This window comes from Cervus canadensis, chromosome Y (genome assembly GCF_019320065.1).
Source record: "Cervus canadensis isolate Bull #8, Minnesota chromosome Y, ASM1932006v1, whole genome shotgun sequence".
In the NCBI taxonomy this organism is placed as follows: domain Eukaryota; kingdom Metazoa; phylum Chordata; class Mammalia; order Artiodactyla; family Cervidae; genus Cervus; species Cervus canadensis.
Genome location: NC_057420.1, coordinates 868,022 through 892,086, shown reverse-complemented (window position 1 = coordinate 892,086; position 24,065 = coordinate 868,022). Strand labels below are relative to the sequence as shown.

The 24,065-nt window shown below is 43.1% G+C and overlaps 1 protein-coding gene across 1 annotated transcript; it reads left to right on the top strand.

The window, feature by feature from the left end:
• Positions 1-401: 401 nt before the first annotated feature.
• Positions 402-2,036, top strand: LOC122436452 (chromodomain Y-like protein). Its single transcript, XM_043460251.1, is given in 1 exon segment — positions 402-2,036. A coding segment is annotated over 1 exon segment (1,635 nt).
• The last annotated feature ends 22,029 nt before the right edge of the window (positions 2,037-24,065 follow it).

Genomic DNA, 24,065 nt, shown 5'->3' with positions numbered 1-24,065 from the left:
ATGTAACGTGAGACAGACTCGAAGGAAAGGCTGAAACCTGGCTGTGGGGCAAGTTTGGAGGAGACACACTCTCCCTGACATGTGGCCCATCTGTGTTGGTGTAGAGAGATGAGGATGGCAGGTGAGTTTGGTGGGCTCTTTTGCATGATGAAAAATGCCTCATTTCTGCCAGCAATTCAACTGAGCTGCTCCGCATCCACCATCAGAAGTTTCAGGATGAGGCTTTGCGATGCTAAGGCTGGGGGAAGGCTGCCATTGGCTGGGGAATGGACTTACTGACCTCAAAATCATAAGGGTGTGGTCCCCTACATATAGGGGTGTTCAGGGGCTCTGGAGCAGGCCACTGGGCGTCTTCAAAATGACCAGGGTTGCCTCACTGGCCCTGCCCAGAGGGGGCAGCCATGGCCTCCGAGGAGCTGTATGAGGTTGAAAGGATCATTGACAAGAGGCAAAACAAGAAAGGGAAGACGGACTGTGTGGTTCAGTGAAAAGGCTACGGCAGGGAGGATGCCACATGGGAGCCAGAGCAGCACCTGGTGAACTGCGAGGAGTACATCCACGACTTTAACCGGCACCACACCGGGAAGCAGAAGGAGGACACCCTCACTAGAGCCAAGCGGACCTCCCCAAACAGGGGCCAGAATCAGATCTCCAGATCCACCAAGAGCAGCTTCTCCAAGGCCGCCCCCAAGGCCCTAGTGGTGGGCAAGGAGCACGAGGCCAAGAGCAGCCCGCTGTTTACTGCCAGCCAGAAGTTCCAGGAGAGCTCCGCACGGGGCCTGGCCACCTAAAAGAACATGGACCTGGCCCGGTTGGGCAACAGGATTCTCGTGCCCAAGAGCCCCATAAAGAGTGGGACTGTGCTGGACAGCTTTCAGGACGAGAGCCCCGAGAATCCGGACCCCATGGAGCAGGGGCCAGAAGACACAGCGGCCCCAGAGGCAGCGGCCGAGAAGCGGACCGGGGCCCTACTGAGCCCGGGGGCGGAGCCGGTGATGATGGGGAGCCGGCCCTGGATACACCCATTGTTGCCACGGGCGGCGGGCCCCGTGAAGGCCGCCATGGCCACGGGGCTGGCCGTGAAAGGGAATGGCACGTCCCATTTGGTGGACGCACTGCCGGCCAATTGCACGAGCCCCCTGCAGACGTCAGTCATGGGCGTGAAAGCTGGGAAGAAGAAGTTCATGAAGGACAGGCGAGACCAGCCCTTTAAGAAGCAGCTGCGCTTCAGTGTGCGGCAGAGGGAGAGCGCCTACAGGTACCGGGACATTGTGGTCCGGAAGCAGGACGGCTTCACCCACATCCTGCTGTCCACCAAGTCATCCCAGAACAACTCGCTGAACCCGGAGGTGATGAAGGAGCTGCAGAGCGCGCTGAGCATGGCCAACGCCGACGACAGCAAGCTGGTGTTGCTCAGCGCCGTGGGCAGTGTCTTCTGCTGCGGCCTGGACTTCCTCTACTTCATCCGGCGCCTGCCAGATGACCGCAAGAGGGAGAGCGCCAGAATGGCCGAGGCCATCAGAAACTTCGTGAACACCTTCATCCAGTTCAAGAAGCCTATTGTCGTAGCTGTGAATGGCCCGGCCATTGGGCTAGGAGCATCCATCCTGCCTCTCTGTGATGTGGTCTGGGCCAACGAAAAGGCATGGTTCCAGACGCCCTATACCACCTTCGGACAGAGTCCAGACGGCTGTTCCACTGTCATGTTCCCCAAGATTATGGCAGGAGCATCTGCCAACGAAATGCTGTTCAGAGGGCGGAAGCTAACAGCACAGGAGGCGTGCGGCAAAGGGCTGGTCTCCCAGGTGTTCTGGCCTGGGACCTTCACCCAGGAAGTCATGGTTCGCATCAAGGAGCTCGCCTCTTGCAACCGCGTCGTGCTGGAGGAATCCAAGGCCCTTGTGCGCGGCAACATGAGGCTGGAACTGGAGCGGGCCAACGAGCGGGAGTGTGAGGTGCTCAAGAAGATATGGAGCTCCGCGCAGGGCATGGACTCCATGCTCAAGTACCTGAAGAGCAAGATCGACGATTTCTGACTGTCCGGCAGCCCGATCTCACCAGGGCGCGCGGTGCTGGACCTCACGGCCTGGGCCAGGCTCCTCCCGAGCTCCCTCTGGGAAGCAGGACTTGAGACAGACAAGCTATTTATTGCCAAGGTGTTCTGAGGTACTGTAGCTTTAAAATAAATAACTACATAACTCCTTTGGTGAAACGTCATTGTTTTATACTTAATACACACGAGTATAAAAGTATAATGGTGAGCTCTGGCTTGCTCCTTGAGGCTCTCATTCTTGTCCTCTTCGGCTAGGAATGTGTATGTATAAAGATATTTTCTAGTTTTAGGTGTCAGAAAAGTCTGAAACAATGTGTGTTTATCTTTTTTTTTTTTTCTTCTAAAAGAAAAGAAAGGGGTGATAGCAAGCCTCGCCATCCCTGCTGCAAATCGAAATATGGAAAAATCTGAGATGTGCCTTATCTCTAAAAGGTCCAGAGCCTCAGAGATAGAAAATTCTAAATCAAATGGAAGACTTATCTTTTAGGATGAGTACTTCTGGGTAAACACCCACTGATGGACATACCCCAAAAGTAAAATATGCCTCGGATTCATGCTGAAATATCAATTGATTGTTCCCTGTTGTTCAAAGTCTGATTCTTACCCAGTTAACAGGAAGAAACCACTCTCGCTAACAGAAAGCATCTTTTGCAGTATTAGTGAATCACTGACTAGCTTCAGTATGGTAGCTTAAGTTATAAGTTAATCTTAGCAGGTTTATAATTAGGTTTTCTGACCCTTTTGAAAAATAACTACATGAGTGCTTCTTGTGGCTAGGTGAGCTCTACTACTTTATATAGAGTTTTGGTTTTCTCTTTGCAGATGTGATTGATGTATTACACCAAAAATGAAAAGCATTTGCATGCTTATAAACTGTACTTTTTAGGTTCACTTCGAATGTACTTTATTGCACAAGTTAAAATTCTTTTGGCACACTATTCAATGCAGAAACTCCTTTTAAAGAGAACTACCTTATTATATCGACATTTCATGTTCTCAGTCTCTGCTTTCACATCTACACACCATACCAAGGAGAGGATGCTATGTGAGAGTGCCTTGTGGACATAGATGTCTGCATTCCTGCCGGTGCTGGGGACGTTTCCAGAAGCCTGTCTCCTGGCATGCTTCTGAGCTTGCAATCATATGGAATGGATGAAGAGTGAAATAAAATCAAAACCTTATTTCAGTACAGTTTTGAAGTTTCTACTTGGAACCGACCACCTCCCGGCCTTGCGGAGAGCTTACAGAGTGTAAATCTGCCTTTACTTGGACGGGTTGGTGAAGTAGTTTTGCATCCATATGACCTACTTTTTGCGTTCTGGAGTTTGAACTATATATAAACTGTACAATCGATCAAGTTTCTATAGAATACACATTCACCTGTGAAAACTAGTTAAATAAATTGAATATTTCTTCACACACACACACACACACACACACACACACATAAGACCAAATGACTAAGGTGACTGGGAAGCCAAAAGACTCTAGCACAATTCAGAAACAACCGGCTCCTCATGCAGTAGGACAAGATGAAGACGTCTTATCAACTGAGATCGAAAAGAAGTGTCAAGGTGAGTGAACCCACCCAAGCTCAACCTGCCCATTGACAGGACCCCTAAGACACCGTCCCCTTTCCTTGTCTTGCACATGCCACCTCTTGGTCACACTCCTTCTACTGAAGCCATCAGTCCCAACCAGCAATACCCTCTTCCCCAAGTTAATGCCATTCTTTGCTCCTTCTCTTGTTTTCTCCAGGTCGGCAGGGTACCTGTGAGGGCAAATAAGCACATTCAACCAAAGCTGAGCAAGAAGGCTTTTCAAATAGCTCCCACCTCAGAGAATCCTAACAATATCAGAGGTTCAAATCTCTGGAGCCAGTGTTCCAAGGTGAATGAAGAGCTGAATCAGAACCAACTGGAAGAGGCCCAAGAGATCATGGAGACCCCTGCCATTCCTGCTAGACAAGTGCATAGCCAGTGACTTCAGAACATGGCTAGAGACCTCAGAATTCTTCCAGGGTCTCACTGCTTAAAAGTGGCCAACAGTACAGTCATTGAGTCTTCTACCAATAGTACCCACTAACATTAATAATGACATTTAAATAAAATCAACCTGGTGTGAAATTATGTGTGTCTCTGAGCTCTCTGAGGTTTCTGTGTGGGGCAGAAAGGGCAGAGAAAGGAAAAGTATGTGCAGAGGGAGGGGCCTGGTTCCTGTGCAGTTGGAGATGGGAAGAGAAGGTCCAGTTAGCTTGGAAGCATGGGGCTGACCTGTGCTCAGACTGAGCCCCAGTGATACCCTTCCCATGGGGGAAGAGGAGGAGGATGTGGTGTTTCTGCATGTGAGTGCAAGGCTAGGAATTTAGCTGGGGAGCTGTGTCAAGGACAGTTGGGCGGGAGGGGGTGGGCATGGTATGCAATGCTGTTAGCGAAAAAGCACCAAAGTATTTGGCCCTAGACAATCTCTAACTCCTGACACTGAGACAAAAAGGAAAGCAAAAAAGCCTTTAAAACTTTTATTGTATTTCTTCTATTTGTATAAAGTAGTAAATTTTATTGTGTAATATCTAATTCATGACCCAGCTTAAAACATGAAGCTAGATTTTGCACTCCGTTTGTCTAAATATATGTTGGTATGTCTTTGTCTCTGCATAATATTGTTTAGGTTAATTTGTAAATGAGCTCTATTTATTTGCTTGAAAGAAGAATAAGCACTTACAAATCAAATAATTCTAAATGAAACAATAAATCCCAGGTTCAGGTGAACTGAGATATATTCAGTATTAAATACCTGATAAGAATGTTTGTTTGGTCACCTATCTGATATAGACATGTCTTAGAGTAATTAACATCAAGTAAAACATTTTTTGTACCTAGGTTTCATATAAGTTAAATATTATATCCACTCCAATTCAGTGGCACCAGGGGTTTGAACGTAAGGCATACAGTCGCAGGAACCATAACAGCAGCGTTAACTTCTTCAACTGGCTCTCTGACCACAGCTTCACAGGATCTGACCAGATTGCTGAGGTGGGGTCCCACGTGGGCACTGGGCCAGAATTGGTGATTTATATTGGAGTTCTTGACGGTGCACGGGAGGGCTCAGGGCCTAGCCGGCCCTGTGCTGACCTTGCTCATTGCCCTGGCAGGTCATCATAAAGGATCTGTGGCCCAATCCTTTGCAGTACTATGTGAGGAGGAAGGCTCCACCCCAAGAGGTACTGGGAGGATGAGAGGTGAGGAGCCCAGGGGCTGAGCCCTGGCATAAGTGTTGTCCAGGAGCTTGGGTCGTTCATTTCACTTGAGGAGAAAGTGAGACTCTGCAGAATCCAGAGTGACACCAGGGTATGAGGGAATCGGCAAGAGATAGCAGTGGTAGAGAACCCTAGTGAAAAACAGGTTCTAACTGGAGAAGCTGGAGGTAGATGAAGTGGCCTAGTGAGGCCAAAGTCACTCCAATTTATATCAGGCTCAGCTGCACATCTCTGAACTGTCTTTCCATGGCCAACAAGTTTACCCTCAGGCTCCTCTTAAATTGGGGCCAACCTACTATTCCTCATGAAGTCCCCTTTCCACAAAGGTCTGTGAGTCTCCTTTGTTCAAGGCCGTTCCCCACTGACCATCCTTTGATTCCATTTTGATCATCACGCTTGTTTTGTTGTTGTTATTGTTTTTAATTTTCCTCTGCATCTTTTTCACCTGCCACCCTCATTCTGAGAATACTGACCACTGTGCAGGATTATGAAGAATAGTCTTTTATTTGTTTTAACTGGAGGATAATTACTTTCAGTACCGTGACAGGTTTTGCCGTACACTGGCCAACATGAATTGCCCATAGGTATACACATGTCCCCCCAAATGCTGAACCCGCAACCCACCACCCTCCCCTACCCGTCTTTCTGGGTTGTCCCCCAACATGACTTTGGTTGCCTTTCTTCATGCATCAAACTGGCACTAGTCATCTGTTTTACATAAGGTAATGTAAATGATTCAGGGCTATTTTCTCAAATTAACTCACCCTCAAGTTCTTGCACTGAGTCCAAAGTCTGTTCTTTATACGTCTGTGTCTTCATTTGCTGCCCTGCATGTTGGATGTTCAGTACCACCTACATGGTCCTCAACTCCATATATTTGTGTTAACATACAGTGTTTGTTTTTCTCTTTCTGACTCATTTCACCCAGTACAGTAGGCTCCACGTTCATCCCATCTCATTAGAACTAATGTCAATGCGTTCCTTTTTAGAGTTGAGTAACACTGTGTAGCTATACCCCAACTTCCTTATCCTTTCATCTGCCAATGGACATATAGGTTGCTTCCATGTCGTAGCTATTGTAAGTAGTTCTCCGTTGAAGACTGGGGTGTGTGATGTTTAGTATATGCTTAGAGGAAATGTAAATGTTCATAGACTCTCTCTCCTGGGAACTTCCTTGCAAGATTAAAGCTATCTTTAGTGTTTTCAGAGAGGGTGGGTTTACATATCTGAGTCTCTTCTCTGCTTTGAAAGGAATCTCCCTCCCCCTGATTTTGAGAAACTTAATGATGGAGTGTCCCCCTTTACCTAAACTAGAATACCTAAGAAGCTGCTTCAAGTACAGATCAATGGCCACCATAGTTCTCTTGGACGGGGAAGTAATGAAGAGTGGTCTTGATTGAGGGAAACAGATCGAGAGGGAGACACAAGTAAACATGAAATAATTTTGAAGAATAAATAAAGAGGATCAACTAACTCTATGTGTCTGCATATTGTTTGGGCAGGTCCTTAGAACAAATACTTCAGCTCCATGTAGGATTCCTAATTTATTCCTGGAAATTACCAGTCCATGGAGACCTCTAGAAGGGGTTAAGTCATATGCTGGGATTGTGTCAGGGGACACAGTTCTTCCTGTGGTGTGGGGTTGGGGAGGGTGGAGACAGAAGATGAAGGGCCATTAACTGTGGGTCTGGCAGTTTTACAAGGGAAATATCGATGTTCATGGGAAGGGTCTGGTGAACAAAGGCCAGAGATCGAAACCGTGGAATGCAGTTTTATTGGAAGGTGGTGTCTCAGGTATCTTCTCTGTTGCATATCATCAGACATTTTAAGAGTACAGCGCAAGGAAAGAGCCTTAACATTCAACTCATTGTGAAGCAGGTAGCCTCTTTGTGTATATTTGTGCATGGTCAGCTTTGCTGAGAGTCAGCTTCACAGACCTAGGGTTACAGGTAACATCTTAGTGGGTGGGGGTCTAAAGTGTATGCATCACTAATTATTAGACAAATGCAAAAATCAACTACCATGAGGTGTCAGCCTCACACCAATCAGAATGGCCATCTTCAAAAAATCTCAAACCATAATCTCGAAACATGTGGAGAGAAGGGAACTCTCCTACACTGTTGCTGGGAATGTAAATTGGTACAGCCACTAAGAAGAACTATATGGATGTTCCTTAAAAACTAAAAATAGAGCTATCATGTGACCCAGCAATCCTACTGCTAAGCATGTATCTGGCGAAAACCATAATTCAAAGTAATGCATGCAATCCAGTGTTCACTGTAACACTATGATAAGACAGGACAGGGACAAAACCTAAAAGGTCCATTAACAAAGGAATGGATACAGAAGATGTATACATATACAATGGAGTACTACTCACCCATTGAAAGGCATGAAACAGAGTCATTTGCAGAAATGTGGGTGAACCTGCTGCTGCTGCAGCTGCTGCTTCTGCTGCTACATGACTTCAGTCGTGTCTGACTCTGTGCAAATGCATAGACAGCAGCCCACCAGGCATCCACGGCCCTGAGATTCTCCAGGCAAGAACATGAGTGGGTTGCCATTTCCTTCTCCAATGGGTCAAAGTGAAAAGTGAAAGTGAAGTCGCTCATTCATGTCTGATGCTTGGAGACCCCATGGGCTTCAGCCTACCGGGCTCCTCTGCCCATGGGATTTTCCAGGCAAGAGTACAGGGTTGGTTGTCATTGCCTTCTCCATGGGTGAACCTAGAGACTGTCAAACAGAGTGAAGTGAGACAGAAAGAGAAAACATATTGTCCAATATCGCTTCTATATGGAATCCAAAAGATGGCAGAGATGAGTTGACTGGCAAAAACAGAGTCACAGATGTAGCAAACAAACTTATGGCTACCAAAGGAGGGGATGGGGGAGTCGGGAGACTCAAACTGGGAGACTGGGACTGACATATGTACATAGTGCACATATACACTACTATGTATACAACAGATAACTCAGGAGAACCTACAATTCAGCACAGGGAACTCTTAATCAATGCTCTGTGGTGACCCAAATGGGCACATACCTCTGAGCCCTCCCACATCACAGGAGAGACAGGAGGGGACGGGAGACCAAGCCAGGTCTCAGATCTGGCCCAGTCACTGCCAAGACATTGTTGTGCTGTGCAGTTTGCTCAATTGAACAAGAAAACAGGACAGAGAGCACCCTTGTATCCAATGCCCGAGATTTGTTCCTGCAGTTATTATCTTATCACCCACAACTCTCTCTGAGCCCCACGTATAAAACAAGAATAATAACAGTGCTTCCTTGTAGGGTGTGTACAAGGTTTAAATGGGGGGAAAATAGGAGGGGACTGTAGTTCAGTACCTGCTGAGGAGTTCATAAATAAATACCTGTTTTCTTATTTTCACAAAGAAATTAATTCTCATGAACATGTCATCACAAAGTTGCTGCCAAGCCCTGAAATAGTAACCTCCAATTCACCCCCATAATAGGCGGAAAATGAATAAAGTATCTGGTGAAATATTGGTTCTCCCCCTTGTTGCAGAGACCATAGCGGGAGGCTGCCAGCAAAAACACTTTGGGCTTTATGGTCAGTCATACTGCAGGGACCTCCCTACTCAGGTCCATTTAAAATAGTCAAACAAAATTGCTCTGGAGAACACTTTAGAAAGTGGATGAAAGTCAATACTTTACTAATGCCATAGTTACATTTCATTTTAAAGAAATCTTGAATTTGTGGTCAGACCTTCATTCTCACTTCCAAATATAGCAAAGAATGCAACCTTATAAAAAGAGCCCTTCTGCCAAAACACACAATCTGGTTCTACCACTCTGGGTCACCTCAGACCCAAGCAAGTTCACCAGCTCCAAAACTATGTCACTGTATTCATTTCCCTAACTGCAATGAAAATGCCTATCAAAAAGTTCATTCCTCAATTTTGCTCCACAAGGAAAGGGGAGAACTATAGGAGATGGAACAAAACTGGCTTAGTGTGAACACTAGCCAGAGCTGCGTGGCAGCCTCAGTTTTCTCATCTGTAAATAGATGACTTGGACCAAATCAATGGAAGGTCATATAAGAAGTCCAACCAATGGAAAGCAAACAAGAGGCCATCTGGATGGGGGGTTCCCTGGTGGTCCAGTGGCTAAGATTCTGCACCTCCAATGCAGGGTCCTGGATTTGATTCCTAGTCAGAGAACTAGATCCCACATGTGAACTAAGAATTTGCACAGCACAACTAAAGACCTGGAACAGCCAAACTGATAAGCAGTGAAAAAAAAAAAAGAAAAGCCATTTGGGCAATACCAGGCATCTTAAATCAGTTAATTTAAAAAATTACCCTCTTTCAATTCCCTTGTAATTCTACAACAGCTCTTGTTAGAAAGAAAGGCTCCAAGTGGTACCTTTGATTCTTTAATATAATTTTATTTATGCACTTATTTTTGGCTGTGCTGTGTCTCTGTTGCTTCACAAGGTTTCATCTAGTTGCAGTGAATGGGGGTTACTCTCCAGTTGCAGTTCAGGCTTTTCAATGTGGTGGTTTCCCTTGTTGTAGAGCATGGGCTCCAGTCACAGGCTTCAGTAGTTGCAGTTCCCAGGCTCTAGTGCACAGGCCCAGTGGTTGTTGTGGTCCATGGGTTTACTTGTTCCAGGGCATGTGGGATCTTCCCCAATTAGGGATGGAACCCATGTCTCCTGCATTGGCTGGAGGATTCTTTACCGACAAGCCACCGGGGAAGCTTTCATTCATTCTTTAACACTTGCATGCGAATCACTGGCTTTAACAGAATGTAGATGGACTTAGGCTTCAAGCCTTGAAGAACAGGATCTGGTGAGTTTAGGCTTAATTTTATTTCTGTTAGGTCACTATAAATAAACATATGAAGTCAATCCTAGTTCAAGGTGATGAACAGATAAGTCAAAAAGCTTGAGGATGCAATGACACCTCATAGTTGAACACTTCCTGTTCTGAAACTCAGGCACTCGATAAAAATTCTTGTTTTATTCAAAATGGGGGAACAGAAATAATACTGAATAAGAGACATAACCCCAAGACTTGGATTTTATCTCATTAGCCACAATGACCCTTAAGTGGGGTGGCTTTAAAAAGCCACCTGTAAGAACAGTCAGTCTGTGGACCCTGGACAACTGTGGTCAGCAGGCCTGATGTGAATTCACAAGTTAGCTCAAAGCCAGGTCGAGAGGATATTCTAGATCCTGGTTGCTACCATTCAAATGTCAGTTAGACATTCACGGATTTTGTGACCCTGGGCAAGCTGTGTGACCTGTCCAGATCTCAGTGTGCTCATCTATAAAATGGGTGTGAGGATGTCCCTGGAAGTCCAGTGGTTGAGACTTTGCCTTTCAATGTCGGGGGTACGGGCTTGATTCCCTAGTCAGGGAGAGAAGATTCCACATGTCTTGTAGTCAAAAAACCAAAACGTTTTAAAAGAAGGAAAATAAAGCAATATTACAACAAATTCAATAAAGACTTTAAAAATTGTAGACATTAAAAAAAGTGTTCCTGATAAGAAGCCCAATGAAAACTTAGGCAGCAACCTGCTTTCATTCTACAAAGTCACTGGAAATTTGACAAGGCTTGCAGTCCATATAAAAATGACTTTGGATAGCATGGAAAATTCAGTTAATTGTTTTGATCTAAGAATATGGGATATCTTTTCTTATTTTTCCCCAATTTCTTCTGTCAAAGTCTTACTGTTTAATGTAGTTAATTTCCCTCCTGTATTAAATTCATTTCTCAGCATTTTTTTTATTTTTTATGCTTTTGTAAGTGGACTGTTTTATTTCTTTTTCAGATGTTTTGTTGTTAGTATACAGACATGAATTTATATGTTTGTTTTGTATATTGCAACCTACTGGGTTTATTGTTTAGTTACAATTCTTTTTGATATTGCTGTTCAGTTGCTAAGTTGTGTCCAATTCCTTGTGGTTCATGTGCTACAGCACACCAGGCTCCTTGTCATTCACTATCTTCCAGATTTTGCTCAAACTCATGTCCATGGCGTTAATGATCTCTGCCCATCTCATCCTATATCACCGGTCACCCCATTCTCCTTTTCAGTTTTCAATCTTTCCCAGCATCAGGATCTTTTCCAATAAGTTGGCTCTTCCTGTGAGGTGGCCAAGTATTAGAGCTTTGGCATCAGTCCTTCAAATGAATATTCAGGGCTGATTTCCTTTAGGATTAACTGGTTTGATCTTCCTGCTATCCAAGGGACTTTCAAGGGTCTTCTTCAACACCACAATTCAAAAACATCAACTGTTTAGCACTCAGGCTTCTTTCACATGGTTCAACTCTCACATCACTGCATGACTACTGGAAAAACCATAGCTTTGATTACATGGAATTTTGTCAATAAAATGATATCTTTGATTTTTAATATGCTGTCTAGGATTTGTCACAGCTTTCCTTCCAAGAAACAAACATCTTTTTCTTTCATGGAGAAGTCACCATCCACAGTGATTTTGGAGCCCAAGAAAATAAAGTCTGTCATATTATCCCCTTCTATTTGCCAAGAAGTGGAGAAGGAAATGGCAACCCACTCCAGTACTCTTGCCTGGAAATTCCCATGGATGGAGGAGTCTGGTAGGCTGCAGTCCATGGAGTTGCTAAGAGTCAGACATGACTGATGCAACTTAACAGCAGCAGCTGCTGCAACCAGATGCCATAATCTTACTTTTTTTATTGACTGTTGAATTTAAGCCAACTTGTTCACTCTCCTTTTTCATCCTCATTAACAGGCTCTTTAGTTCCTGTTCACTTTCTGCCATGAGAGTGCTATCATCTGCATATCTGAGATGGCTTATATTTTCCCCAGCGATTTTGATTCCAGTTTGAGCTCTATCCAGTTGGGCATTTCATAGAGAGTACTCCGCATATAAGTAAAATAAACAGGGTGACAACAAACATCCTTACTGTACTCTTTTCCCAATTTTGAACCAGTCCGTGGTTCCATGTCAGGTTCTAATTGTTGCTTTTGACCTTCATATCGGTTTCTCAGGAGGCAGGTAAGGTGATCTGGTATTTCCATCTTTAAGAATTTTCCACAATTTCTTGTGATCCACACAGTCAAAGGCTTTAGTGTAGTTAATAAAACACAAGTAGATTTTTCCCCTGAAATTCATTTGAAATTCCTCTATGAGGAAATGAATATTGGCTATTTGATATCAGGTTCCTCTGCCTTTTCTAAGTACAGTTTGTACTTCTGGAAATTCTTGATTCATGTGCTTTTGAAGCCTACCTTGAACAACTTTGAGCATACCTTGCTAGCATGTGAAATGAGTACAACTGAGCAGTAGTTTGAATAATCTTTTTCATTGCCCTTTTTTGGGTTGGAGTGAAAACTGACATTTTCCTGTCCTGTGGCCACTTGTGAGTTTTCCAAATTTGATGGCATATTGACTGCAACACCTTAACAGTATGGTCTTTTAGGATTTGTAGTAGCTCAGCTGGAATTCCCTCACCACCACTAGTTTTGTTCTTTTTAATGATCCCTAAGGTACACTTGACTTCACACTCCAGGATGTCTGGCTATAGATGAGTGATAACACTACTGTGGTTATCCCAGTTATTAAGACCTCTCACTTCATAGTTCGTAGTATTCTTGCCACCTCTTCTTAAACTCTCCTTTATCCATGAGGTCCTTATTATTTCTGTTTATATCATGCACATCTTGGCATGAAATGTTCTCTTGATATCTCCAATTTTACTAAAGGGATCTCTAGTCTTTACCATTCTATTATTTTCTCTATTTCTTTTCATAGTTCACTTAAGAAGCCTTTCTTTTCTCCACTTACTATTCTCTGGAACTCTGCATTCAGTTGGATATATCTTTCCCTTTCTCCCTTGCCTTTCATTTCTCTTCTCCCCTCAGCTATTTGTAAATCATCCTGAAACAACCACTTTGCCTCCTTGCATTTCTTTTTCTTAGGGATGGTTTTAGTCACTGCCTCCTGTACAGTGTTGTGAACTTCTTTCCATAATTCCTCAGACACTCTGTTTACCACACCTAATCAGTTGAGTCTATTGTCACCTCCACTAAATAATCATATGGAATTTGATTTACATCTTAGCTGAATGATTGATTGGTTTTCCCTATTTTCTTTAATTTAAGCCTGAGTTCAGCAATACAGAGCTCATGACCTTAGCCACAGTCTACTGCAGGTTTTGTTTTTGTTGTATAGAGCATCTCCATTTTGGCTGCAAATAATACAATCAGTCTTATTTCTGTATGGATCATGTGGTTACATCCATGTGTACAGTCATCTCTTGTGTTGTTTAAAGAGGTTGTTTGCTATGAGTATCATGTTATTTAGGCAAAACTCTGTTAGCCTTTGCTTTGCATCTTTTTGTACTCTGAGGTCAAACTTTCCTGTTTCTCTAGGTTTCTCTTGAACTCTACTTTGGCATTCCAATCCTCTATAATGAACAGACATCCTTTTTGTTGTTTGTTCTAGAAAGTGCTGTAGGTCCTCATCAAATAGGTCAACTTGATTTAACTCAATAATTCTGTAAAAAATACCCTGAGGGTTCCACACTCAACATAGAAATTCTCATACTCGGCTATGGGGTCCTCATATATATTATAGGAAATATAATTTATTCTGGAGTCCCAGATTTACTTGAGGAGATCATATTCCAGCTAAGCAGATCTCCAACTCAAAGCACAAGGGTGCGGATTCAGTTGAAAGGAGCACAGTTCCATATCATTTAACACAGATCATTTTCAAAGACTCAGGTACACTTCAGGAAACTATAGGGCAATTTCAAGGTATCACCCTGAAATAATAGTACCCCAATATTCCTGAAGTGTACCTGAGTCTTTGAAAATTTCAGGGTATCAGAGTTGTGTCACCACAGAGTACATTTTCCACTTTGCAGTGTATCACATATACCTTAGGAAGGCACAGACATCCATGGAAAATACACACAAAATCAATGGGATACATACTGAATTTCCCTATATGTGTGAGGTCATGTACGCACTTCAGGGGACTCCAGACAGCTTCAGATACCCCACCTCACCTCAAAAGTTGCCAAACCCAAATCAGAGAACCCAAATGCATTTAAGTTATTCCAGATGCAAGTTAGTGACCCAGAGTCATTTTTGGGATGTGATCTGTGTTAACAGATTCCACACAACCTAATGAAACCACTAGTCAGTCAAGTTATGCTAGTGCCACATAGGAAGACTAATTACACCCAGCAGATCCTTACCAATAATAGGGAGCCAAAACTTATTGGACCCATGAAAAGTCACAGGTAATCCAGATATTCTCAGGATACTCCCACTTAGATCAGAGAACCTCAAACTTCACACTAGATGGCTCCAAACACAAATCATGCATCCTACCCATGTAAAGAAGTGGGGATCTAACACATGGATCACAAATACATGCAAGAGGTCTAGAGAGTCCACGGACTTACTCAGCTCAGTAATCTTTAAAAAAGTACATAAATTTATTTACATTCAACACAAGGAAACCCACCTTAGGTGAACCCACCTTAGGTAATATAGACCCTCCTCACAGATCCAAATTCAGCTCAAGAGGCTTACACTTTCAGATAGCACCTGGATTCAGCTCAAGGAATCAGGGAAAATACCATAGAAGGCTAAGCTCAGGAAGCTCAAGACCTACTACAGTAAACCTTATACCACTTAGGGGACTAAACCCTCTCCTGGCATTTTCAGATAAAGCCCACCCACCATAGGGACTCAGAAGGCCTCTAGAGACTTCATTTACCATGCACCAGACAATATGTCGGTTATCCTCAAACACAAGTCAGGGTGTCTCAGATTTAAATGAAGGGGCTAAAAACCCACCACATGGGATCCCAGATGTACTTGAAGCAGTATGTGATAAATACATGGGACTCAATTCATGCGTTTCTAAATGACATCCCATCAAGCCAACACTTGATAGAAGGAAACTGAGACTATTTAAAGTCCCCAACCCCAGGTTAGGGAAACCACTCACTGCCTTACCTCATATGTCTCATAGTCAGGTCTGGATACCCTTGGTAATATACCAGGTGTATCAGTAGAAATTCACTGGTTCAAAAAAGAAAGAAAGAAATTCACTGGTTCAGTGAAGTTTCAATGATCCAAAGAAAATGCCAGGTCCTCCCACAGGAAATCACACATTGAGGGCACTCAGGCAACTTCACCAACACCCTGAAAAATCCACACTAGAAGTAAGGGCTCTCCAACTCACCTCAGAAAGTCTAAAATAAGCACAGGGGATTAATACTTACTTAAGGATATATACCAGATCCAGCACAGAAAGGTTCAAAACCAACTGAAAGATAAAAATAACACCAGAAACACATTAAAGGATTCAGATTCATTTCTGGAGACATAGAGCCTTCACAGGAGAAATAAGACATCATGTAAGTGAGGAAATAACAGGTAACCATAGACAGAACACAAAGGTGGAAATAGTAATATCAATGGACCAAAAACCCACCTCAGTGAATCTAAGAAACCTCAGGCAGAACCTCAGGGAGAACCAGCTATACCTGGGGGTACCAGTTCCAACCCAATAACGTCTAATAAAGCTCAGGATACCGAGTTAGTTCCAGTATCAACATACATATGACTCAGAACAAATCACATGGACCTCAGGCCTACCACAAGGTTCACCAGGTGAGAAAAACTCAGTTCTAGAGATATATTTAGGTTCTACTAGGAAATATGACTCATCTCCAGAAGACCCTAGACTCATCGCAGAAAATACAGATAACACTCCAGAGCCAACTCATGTGATAAAGATTCAGTTGCAGCCCTGAATTCTACCTGAGAGGACCCAAACTCAGCTCAAATATTCCTAAGCAATACTTTACTCATCTCAGAACCTCACAAGAATGCCAGTCAGGCAACACGGAAAGGACTTTAAAAATTAATCCTTCAGGGAATTTAAACCTAAAGAATTTAAGAATCAGATAAGCAGGATAAGACCTTCAGGAATCAATCCAACAATCACTTGTGGCTCTCAAATTTTTTCAGTCATTCTCACCAGGACCTACCTCAAGGATCTAGCAGTCCTCAGGGAACTCTGTTTCAACTAAGAGAATGCTATACAGCATGTCAAACAGATCCAGACCAATTCTAGACTGTCCCAAATCCAGATCCCAGTCCCACCTAGGGAGACACAGACTCAGTACAGAACCCAGACGCAGTATAGAACCCCAAACAATATACCACTGAACCCATGTTCAGTATAGGGGAACTCAGACACCCCCATAACACTTATATTCAGTTGAAAGGAACACAGTCAACCTTACAGATAATCCCAGTCTAAATTTAAAGAGTCTCCCCTATCAGTCAGTTCAGTTCAGTCGCTCAGTTGTGTCTGACTCTTTGCGACCCCATGGACTGCAGCACGCCAGGCCTCCCTGTCCATCACCAACTCCAGGAGTTTACTCAAACTCATGTCCATTGAGTCAGTGATGGCATCCAACCATCTCATCTCCTGTCGTCCCCTTCTCCTCCCGCCTTCAATCTTTCCCATCATCAGGGTCTTTTCCAGTGAGTCAGTTCTTCACATCAGGTGGCCCAAGTATTGAAGTTTCAGCTTCAGCATCAGTCCTTCCATTGAACATTCAGGACTGATTTCCTTTAGAAGGGATCAAGAATTCTCATTCCAGAGCCATGTGATAGAAAGACATAAGAAAGACACACTGGAGAAAATCAAAGGAACACAGATCTATATAGGAAAACTAGACTTAATTTTGCAGATCTAGACCCACCTAACTCTGATCCCTGGTGGCAGATGGTCAGGAATCCAACTTTAATGCAGGAGACCTGGGTTCAGTCCCTAAGTTGGAAAGATCCCCTTGAGGAGGAAATGGCAACCCATTCCAGTGGGAAATCCTACTATACAAAGGATTTATTGCCTGGAAAATCCCATGAACAGAGGAGCCTGGTGGGCCCCAGAACATGGGGTCAACAGAGTCAGATATCACTGAACAACTCACACTTTGATTTTACTTTCATACATACCTAAAGAAAAACACACAGAAAAAGACACAATTTGGCGGTATAAATACTAACATAAAGCATGTTCACATAATAACTCAAGAGTAGAAATCTACTTCAAAGGACGCCAGACATATCTCAATGACCTCCACACATATGTCAAAGGATCTGGTAACATTCAGGGACTCTAGACCTATCAGGACTTAGAGAGTCAGCTCAGGCCTCCCATAAAACACTTGAGTTGGCCACTGGCCAACATCAGGCAATTCAGAAATGTTGACTCAGATTACTCCATTATTACCAGACAACACAGTGTGAATGCAAAATATCACTCAGGGACCCATTTCCCTTTCAGGGTATCAGATTCAGTGCATGAATAGAGAGTCAATTCATGGACAGAGTTTGGTCAGGGAAACCAGACTCATCAAAGGAAGACAAACTCTCCTTTAGAAATCAAGACTCACATTAGGGCACTAATATTTAACACATTCATCCCAAGAAAACCATCTATGAGAACTCTTATTATCCCAGGAGCAAAGAGCTCCTTATATTTGGGAATCTGTAGTCATCCTCAGTGAGTATTCTTGCCAACTCACTCCTGTATTCTTGCCTGGAGAATCCCATGGACGGAGGAGCCTTGTGGGCTACAGTCCATGGGATTACAAATATTTGGACACAACTGAGCGACTAAGCATACACCACAGTCAACTTCAGTATCTAGATAAAAGACTGAGACTCTTCCTACAGGAATCGGACAAACTTCTGGAGATTCTTTACTCATATGAATCAGAGAACTGCTTAGGAATCCCCAGAAAATATCTAGGTTGACCCCTGAACACTCTTTGTGTTCCTAATACTCAGGCAAAATATCCACACTCAGTTCAAGGACTCAAATTCAATTCAAAGAACCTAGACCTTCAGCAGAGACCTTAATCATTCCCAGTAAACCCAGACTGACAACATAGGAATTAAGACTAAATTCAACCAATTCTAGGAACAATCAAAGGATTCTGATAAGCCACTTCATAAAGCAAATACTTTCAGCAGGGATTGAACATTCCCAGGCAAAATTTAGATCTTGCCAAGTAATCTGGCTCAGTTTAGTGGACTTCAAAACAAACTCTGAGAATCAGATGCTGCTTAGAAATACCCTGAAAACACTCCAAGCACTCCAGGAAATACCAGTTCCTCCACAAGGACCCACACTCTGGAGAACACAGTTTTACCACAGTTGACCTACCATACATAGTCTCAACTAGGCCTAGACATTTATAGATAATCTATTTCACTGTACCGCAAATTCACCTCAATGCCCCAGATTCATTTTGAAGGGTTCAGGATCACACTAATCTTACTTGGCACAAGCTCACCATAAAATAATAATTATATATCATGAAACCCCAGACACATCAAAGGGTGTCCTAGTCCCACTTAGTGGACCCAAGTCCAATTCAAGTGACACAAACTGAGTTCAGACAAACTCATGCAATACTATTAACATAAGACCTAGTCACATCTAGAGACCTTAGACTGACCTTGAAGCAAATACACTCATCTCAAGAGATCTAAGACTTTCTCAGGTATACAACCCAGGACTTTTTAATACAACAACCCAGAGCAATGCAGACCCAAATTCAGGCCACTATATCCAAGTCTAGGAACCCCATATCCATCTTGTGATACAGAGACTGAGCTCAGGAGACTGACAGTCATCACAGACACAGATCAGGCATCCCCAAGAAAACATCTCAAACTTAAGAGTTCCAGCTCCAAGACTGTAGACCTATACATATCCTTGGTTGCTGAGCTCTCAGAATGTTTAAAACTTACTAAAAAGAGCTAAACCTAGGCATTCATAGATAATACCCCAGATTCATATATGATACATTATAATCTCCTAGTCCTAAAGATAATTCAGTCTCTCAAAACTTAAGTGAACTTGCTCAGAAGACATCAGATCTACTTATTAATCCCATGATGAACTTTTCAGGATTCGCACCTAGCTCAAGGGACACATGCAACAGCCACAAGAGAATTGATACTCAGCTGTGGAAAACCAGACTCAGTTTTGAAATCTAAGATACATCCCAAACACATTTTAGGGAATGCTAGGTTATTCTAAGGAGTCCATGCACTCTTCTGGGAACATTAGTCTACTTTATTGGACCAAGATTCAACTGAATCTATATCCTTTCTGTAGAAACCCTAAGCCCACCTGAGGAATCCTAGACACACCTAAGGGAGTTTTATTAAGCTCAAGGGCTCCTACATTCATATTAGGGTGACCTAGAATAAATCTGACAATCCGTAGCCACCTCAGAACCCCAATTCTTTTGAGATATTCAGAAGTTCATTAAGGGTCCCAGGCCACTTGGATCACATCCAACCTCAAAAGATGTCTGACTTAGTTCAGGGTCAGAAATAAGGTCTTATTTCAGGTCTCTGAAATAAGCATGTAAAATTTGTGAAGGTCTAATATTCAGTGTCAGACTTTATTTTGGGGGGCTCCAAAATCACTGCAGATGGTGATTGCAGCCATGAAATTAAAAGACGCTTAATCCTTGGAAGGGAAGTTATGACCAACCTACATAGCATATTAAAAAGCAGAGACATTACTTTGCCAACAAAGGTCTGTCTTGTCAAGGCTATGGTTTTTCCAGTGGTCATGTATGGATGTGAGTTGGACGGTGAAGAAAGCTGAGCACTGAAAAATTGATGCTTTTGAACTGTGGTGTTGGAAAAGACTCTTGAGAGTCCCTTGGACTGCAAGGAGATCCACCCAGTCCATCCTAAAGGAAATCAGTCTTGGGTGTTCATTGGAAGAACTGATGCTGAAGCTGAAACTCTAATACTTTGGCCACCTCATGCGAAGAGTTGACTCATTGGAAAAGACCCTGATGCTGGGATGGATTGGGGGCAGGAGGAGAAGGGGCTGATAGAGGATGAGATGGCTGAATGGCATCACCGACTTGACGGACATGAGTTTGAGTAAACTCCGGAAGTTAGTGATGGACAGGGAGGCCTGGTGTGCTGTGATTCATGGTGTCGCAAATAGTCGGACATGACTGAGCGACTGAACTGAACTGAATATTCACCTTGGATTCTTTACTTGGCAGGTAAAGAATCCACCTGCCAATGCAGAAGACACAGGAGATATGGGCTTGAACTCTGAGTTTGAGTGACCCCCTGAAGGAGGAAATGACAACCCGCTCCACTATTCTTGCCTGGGAAATCCAATGGACAGAGGAGCCTGGCAGGCTACAGTCCATGGGGTCACAAAGAGTAGTCAGAGCCAACATAGTGACCAAACAACAAAAAAAACGAAGATCCATGATACAGATTCAGCTCAAGAGACCTCAGACTTTCTAAGGAAATCCAGAGTCATCTCAGACCATAGAATTATCTCTGTGGATCCCAGAGTCACCTTGGGAACCAGACTTCAGCTCAGATATCTTTAAAAATGTGACAGTGGGCCCAAGAAATAACTTGGGAGCCCCCATCTCAAATCACAGAACCCCAAACTTACACCATGGTATCTAGCCTCAGTCCAGAAAGCCTCAGACAATTCCTATGAGTACCAGCCACCCTCAATGCCCTAGAGGTATACTAGCACCCCTAGACTGCCATCTTGGAGACTACTGAGTTCTGGAGATAATTAAATCACTTTAAGAGGTATCAGAGCTATGTTGGAAAAGCAACAACTTACCTAAAGAAAATCGGCTCAGCTCAGGAAAATCCAGATTCAACTTAGGAAGCCATAGACCCATCTCTCAAGTTTACACTGCAGCCAAATTAAGTGCTAAAAGGCCTCATAGAGAGTCTAACCTGATGGGCATCTAGGTTGCTTCCATGTCCTGGCTATTATAAACAGTGCTGCGATGAACATTGGGGAGCACGTGTCTCTTTCAGATCTGGTTTCCTCAGTGTGTATGCCCAGAAGTGGGATTGCTGGGTCATATGGCAGTTCTATTTCCAATTTTTTAAGAAATCTCCACACTGTTTTCCATAGTGGCTGTACTAGTTTGCATTCCCACCAACAGTGTAAGAGGGTTCCCTTTTCTCCACACCGTCTCCAGCATTTATTGCTTGTAGACTTTTGGATAGAAGCCATCCTGACTGGCGTGTAATGGTACCTCATTGTGGTTTTGATTTGCATTTCTCTAATAATGAGTGATGTTGAGCATCTTTTCATGTGTTTGTTAGCCATCTGTATGTCTTCTTTGGAGAAAGGTCTGTTTAGTTCTTTGGCCCATTTTTTGATTGGGTCATTTATTTTTCTGGAATTGAGCTGCAGGAGTTGCTTGTATATTTTTGAGATTAAACCTTTGTCTGTTGCTTCATTTGCTATTATTTTCTCCCAATCTGAGGGCTGTCTTTTCACCTACTTATAGTTTCCTTTGTAGTGCAAAAGCTTTTAAGTTTCATTAGGTCCCATTTGTTTAGTTTTGCTTTTATTTCCAATATTCTGGGAGGTGGGTCATAGAGGATCTTGCTGTGATTTATGTCAGAGAGTGTTTTGCCTATGTTCTCCTCTAGGAGTTTTATAGTTTCTGGTCTTACATTTAGATCTTTAATCCATTTTGAGTTTATTTTTGTGTATGGTGTTAGAAAGTGTTCTAGTTTCATTCTTTTGCAAGTGGTTGACCAGTTTTCCCAGCACCACTTGTTAAAGAGGTTGTCTTTTTTCCATTGTATATCCTTTCCTCCTTTGTCAAAGATAAGGTGTCCATAGGTTCGTGGATTTATCTCTGGGCTTTCTATTCTGTTCCATTGATCTATATTTCTGTCTTTGTGCCAATACCATACTGTCTTGATGACTGTGGCTTTGTAGTATAGTCTGAAGTCAGGCAGGTTGATTCCTCCAGTTCCATTCTTCTTTCTCAAGATTACTTTGGCTATTCGAGGTTTTTTGTATTTCCATACAAATTGTGAAATTATTTGTTCTAGTTCTGTGAAAAATACCGTTGGTAGCTTGATAGGGATTGCATTGAATCTATAGATTGCTTTGGGTAGAATAGCCATTTTGACAATATTGATTCTTCCAATCCATGAACACGGTAGTTTCTCCATCTGTTTGTGTCCTCTTTGATTTCTTTCATCAGTGTTTTATAGTTTTCTATGTATAGGTCTTTTGTTTCTTTAGGTAGATATACTCCTAAGTATTTTATTCTTTTTGTTGCAATGGTGAATGGTATTGTTTCCTTAATTTCTCTTTCTGTTTTTTCATTGTTAGTATATAGGAATGCAAGGGATTTCTGTGTGTTAATTTTATATCCTGCAACTTTACTATATTCATTGATTAGCTCTACTAATTTTCTGGGACTCCCCAGACAATACCATATGGAATCCTAGGTGCCCATTAGGTTTATGAACTCCACATTCTGGACCTGAGTTCCACTTTGGTGTAATCAGAAGATGATAGGCCCATCTCAAAAGATACCAGAGCATTCTAAGAGGAGCACCCGCATAACTGAAGACAATAAGGCACATCAAGAGGTACCAGACCCATCTCAGAGGGCCTCAAATGCACATCGGTGGACCACTCATTCACACTAGAGGATCTAGCCTCAAACTGGGTCAAGAGACACATATTAAACAATGATTAAGGATAGGGAACCCTAGCATATTTAAAAGCGATTTCACACCTACCTCATGGAACCCCAGAACCACAGCAGAAGACACATACTATATTCAGAGTTTCTTAGACACATTTCAGGACCCAGAGCCCAAGATCAAAGGCAAAAAATGAGATATCCACCACAGAGGGCTCAGTCCCACATCCAGAACTCCAAAGCTACCAAGCCATCTCAGCAGACCAGCTCTGAACTCAAGATAACTGGATTCATTTCGTGGGATCCCATACCAACTTAAAAAACCACAGTACACCCAGACTCTGTTCAGGAGAGAGATATCAGACCCAACTCAGGTTTCTAACACTGCAGGTATCCTCAGACAACACCCAAAGGGGGCCCAGTACACAATTCAAAGCACCTTGACTAAGTTCCCAAACCGTTGTCAGGGCACAGATTCAATATGTCCTGACAACACTCTTAGGATCACATATGTAATCAAGGGATGAAAATACAGCTCTGGCCTACCACGTAATGCACCAGGGGGCCTCAAACCCAATACAGTGAATTAAAATTCAGGACATAGGGACTCAGACCTATTTTGGTGGGTCACCAAACTCATACGTATCAGGAGACCTAAATCCAGCTTAGGTATCCCCAGACCACACTCTGGACATTTCCACATCCAACTCAGGAATTCCTATATCAGCAAGACTAAGTTTCCAAATGCAAGGTCCATATATGGGTATTCACACACAATCAAACATCCTAAGACCGGACAATTGAGGGAACATTCCTTTTCATGGTGCCTCACATCACACCTAGGAATCCCTGTTCACCTCATAGCATTCAAGACCACCTCCTTAAACTCCAAAACAACATTATGGGATCCAGATTCAGTTCAGAAGATCTGTGACCAAATTTAGAAGACTGAGCCTCATCATAGGAGGCTTTGCTTTTGTGGCAAAGTAGTATTCATGGGGTCGCAAAGAGTCAGACACGACTGAGCGATTGAACTGAACTGAGTATAATGGAAAACAGCAAGATCCCTGAAACACCTTTTGGTTATGTTACAGTGGAAGTATACATTACTCATTCTAAAAATTATTGAAGTTCATGGAGGTTCCTTTTGAAATCCAGAGAGGAAATCTAAAGCTACCCCATACTAAGTTTCAAGACAAATGATGCCTCTTGGGAATTTCGAG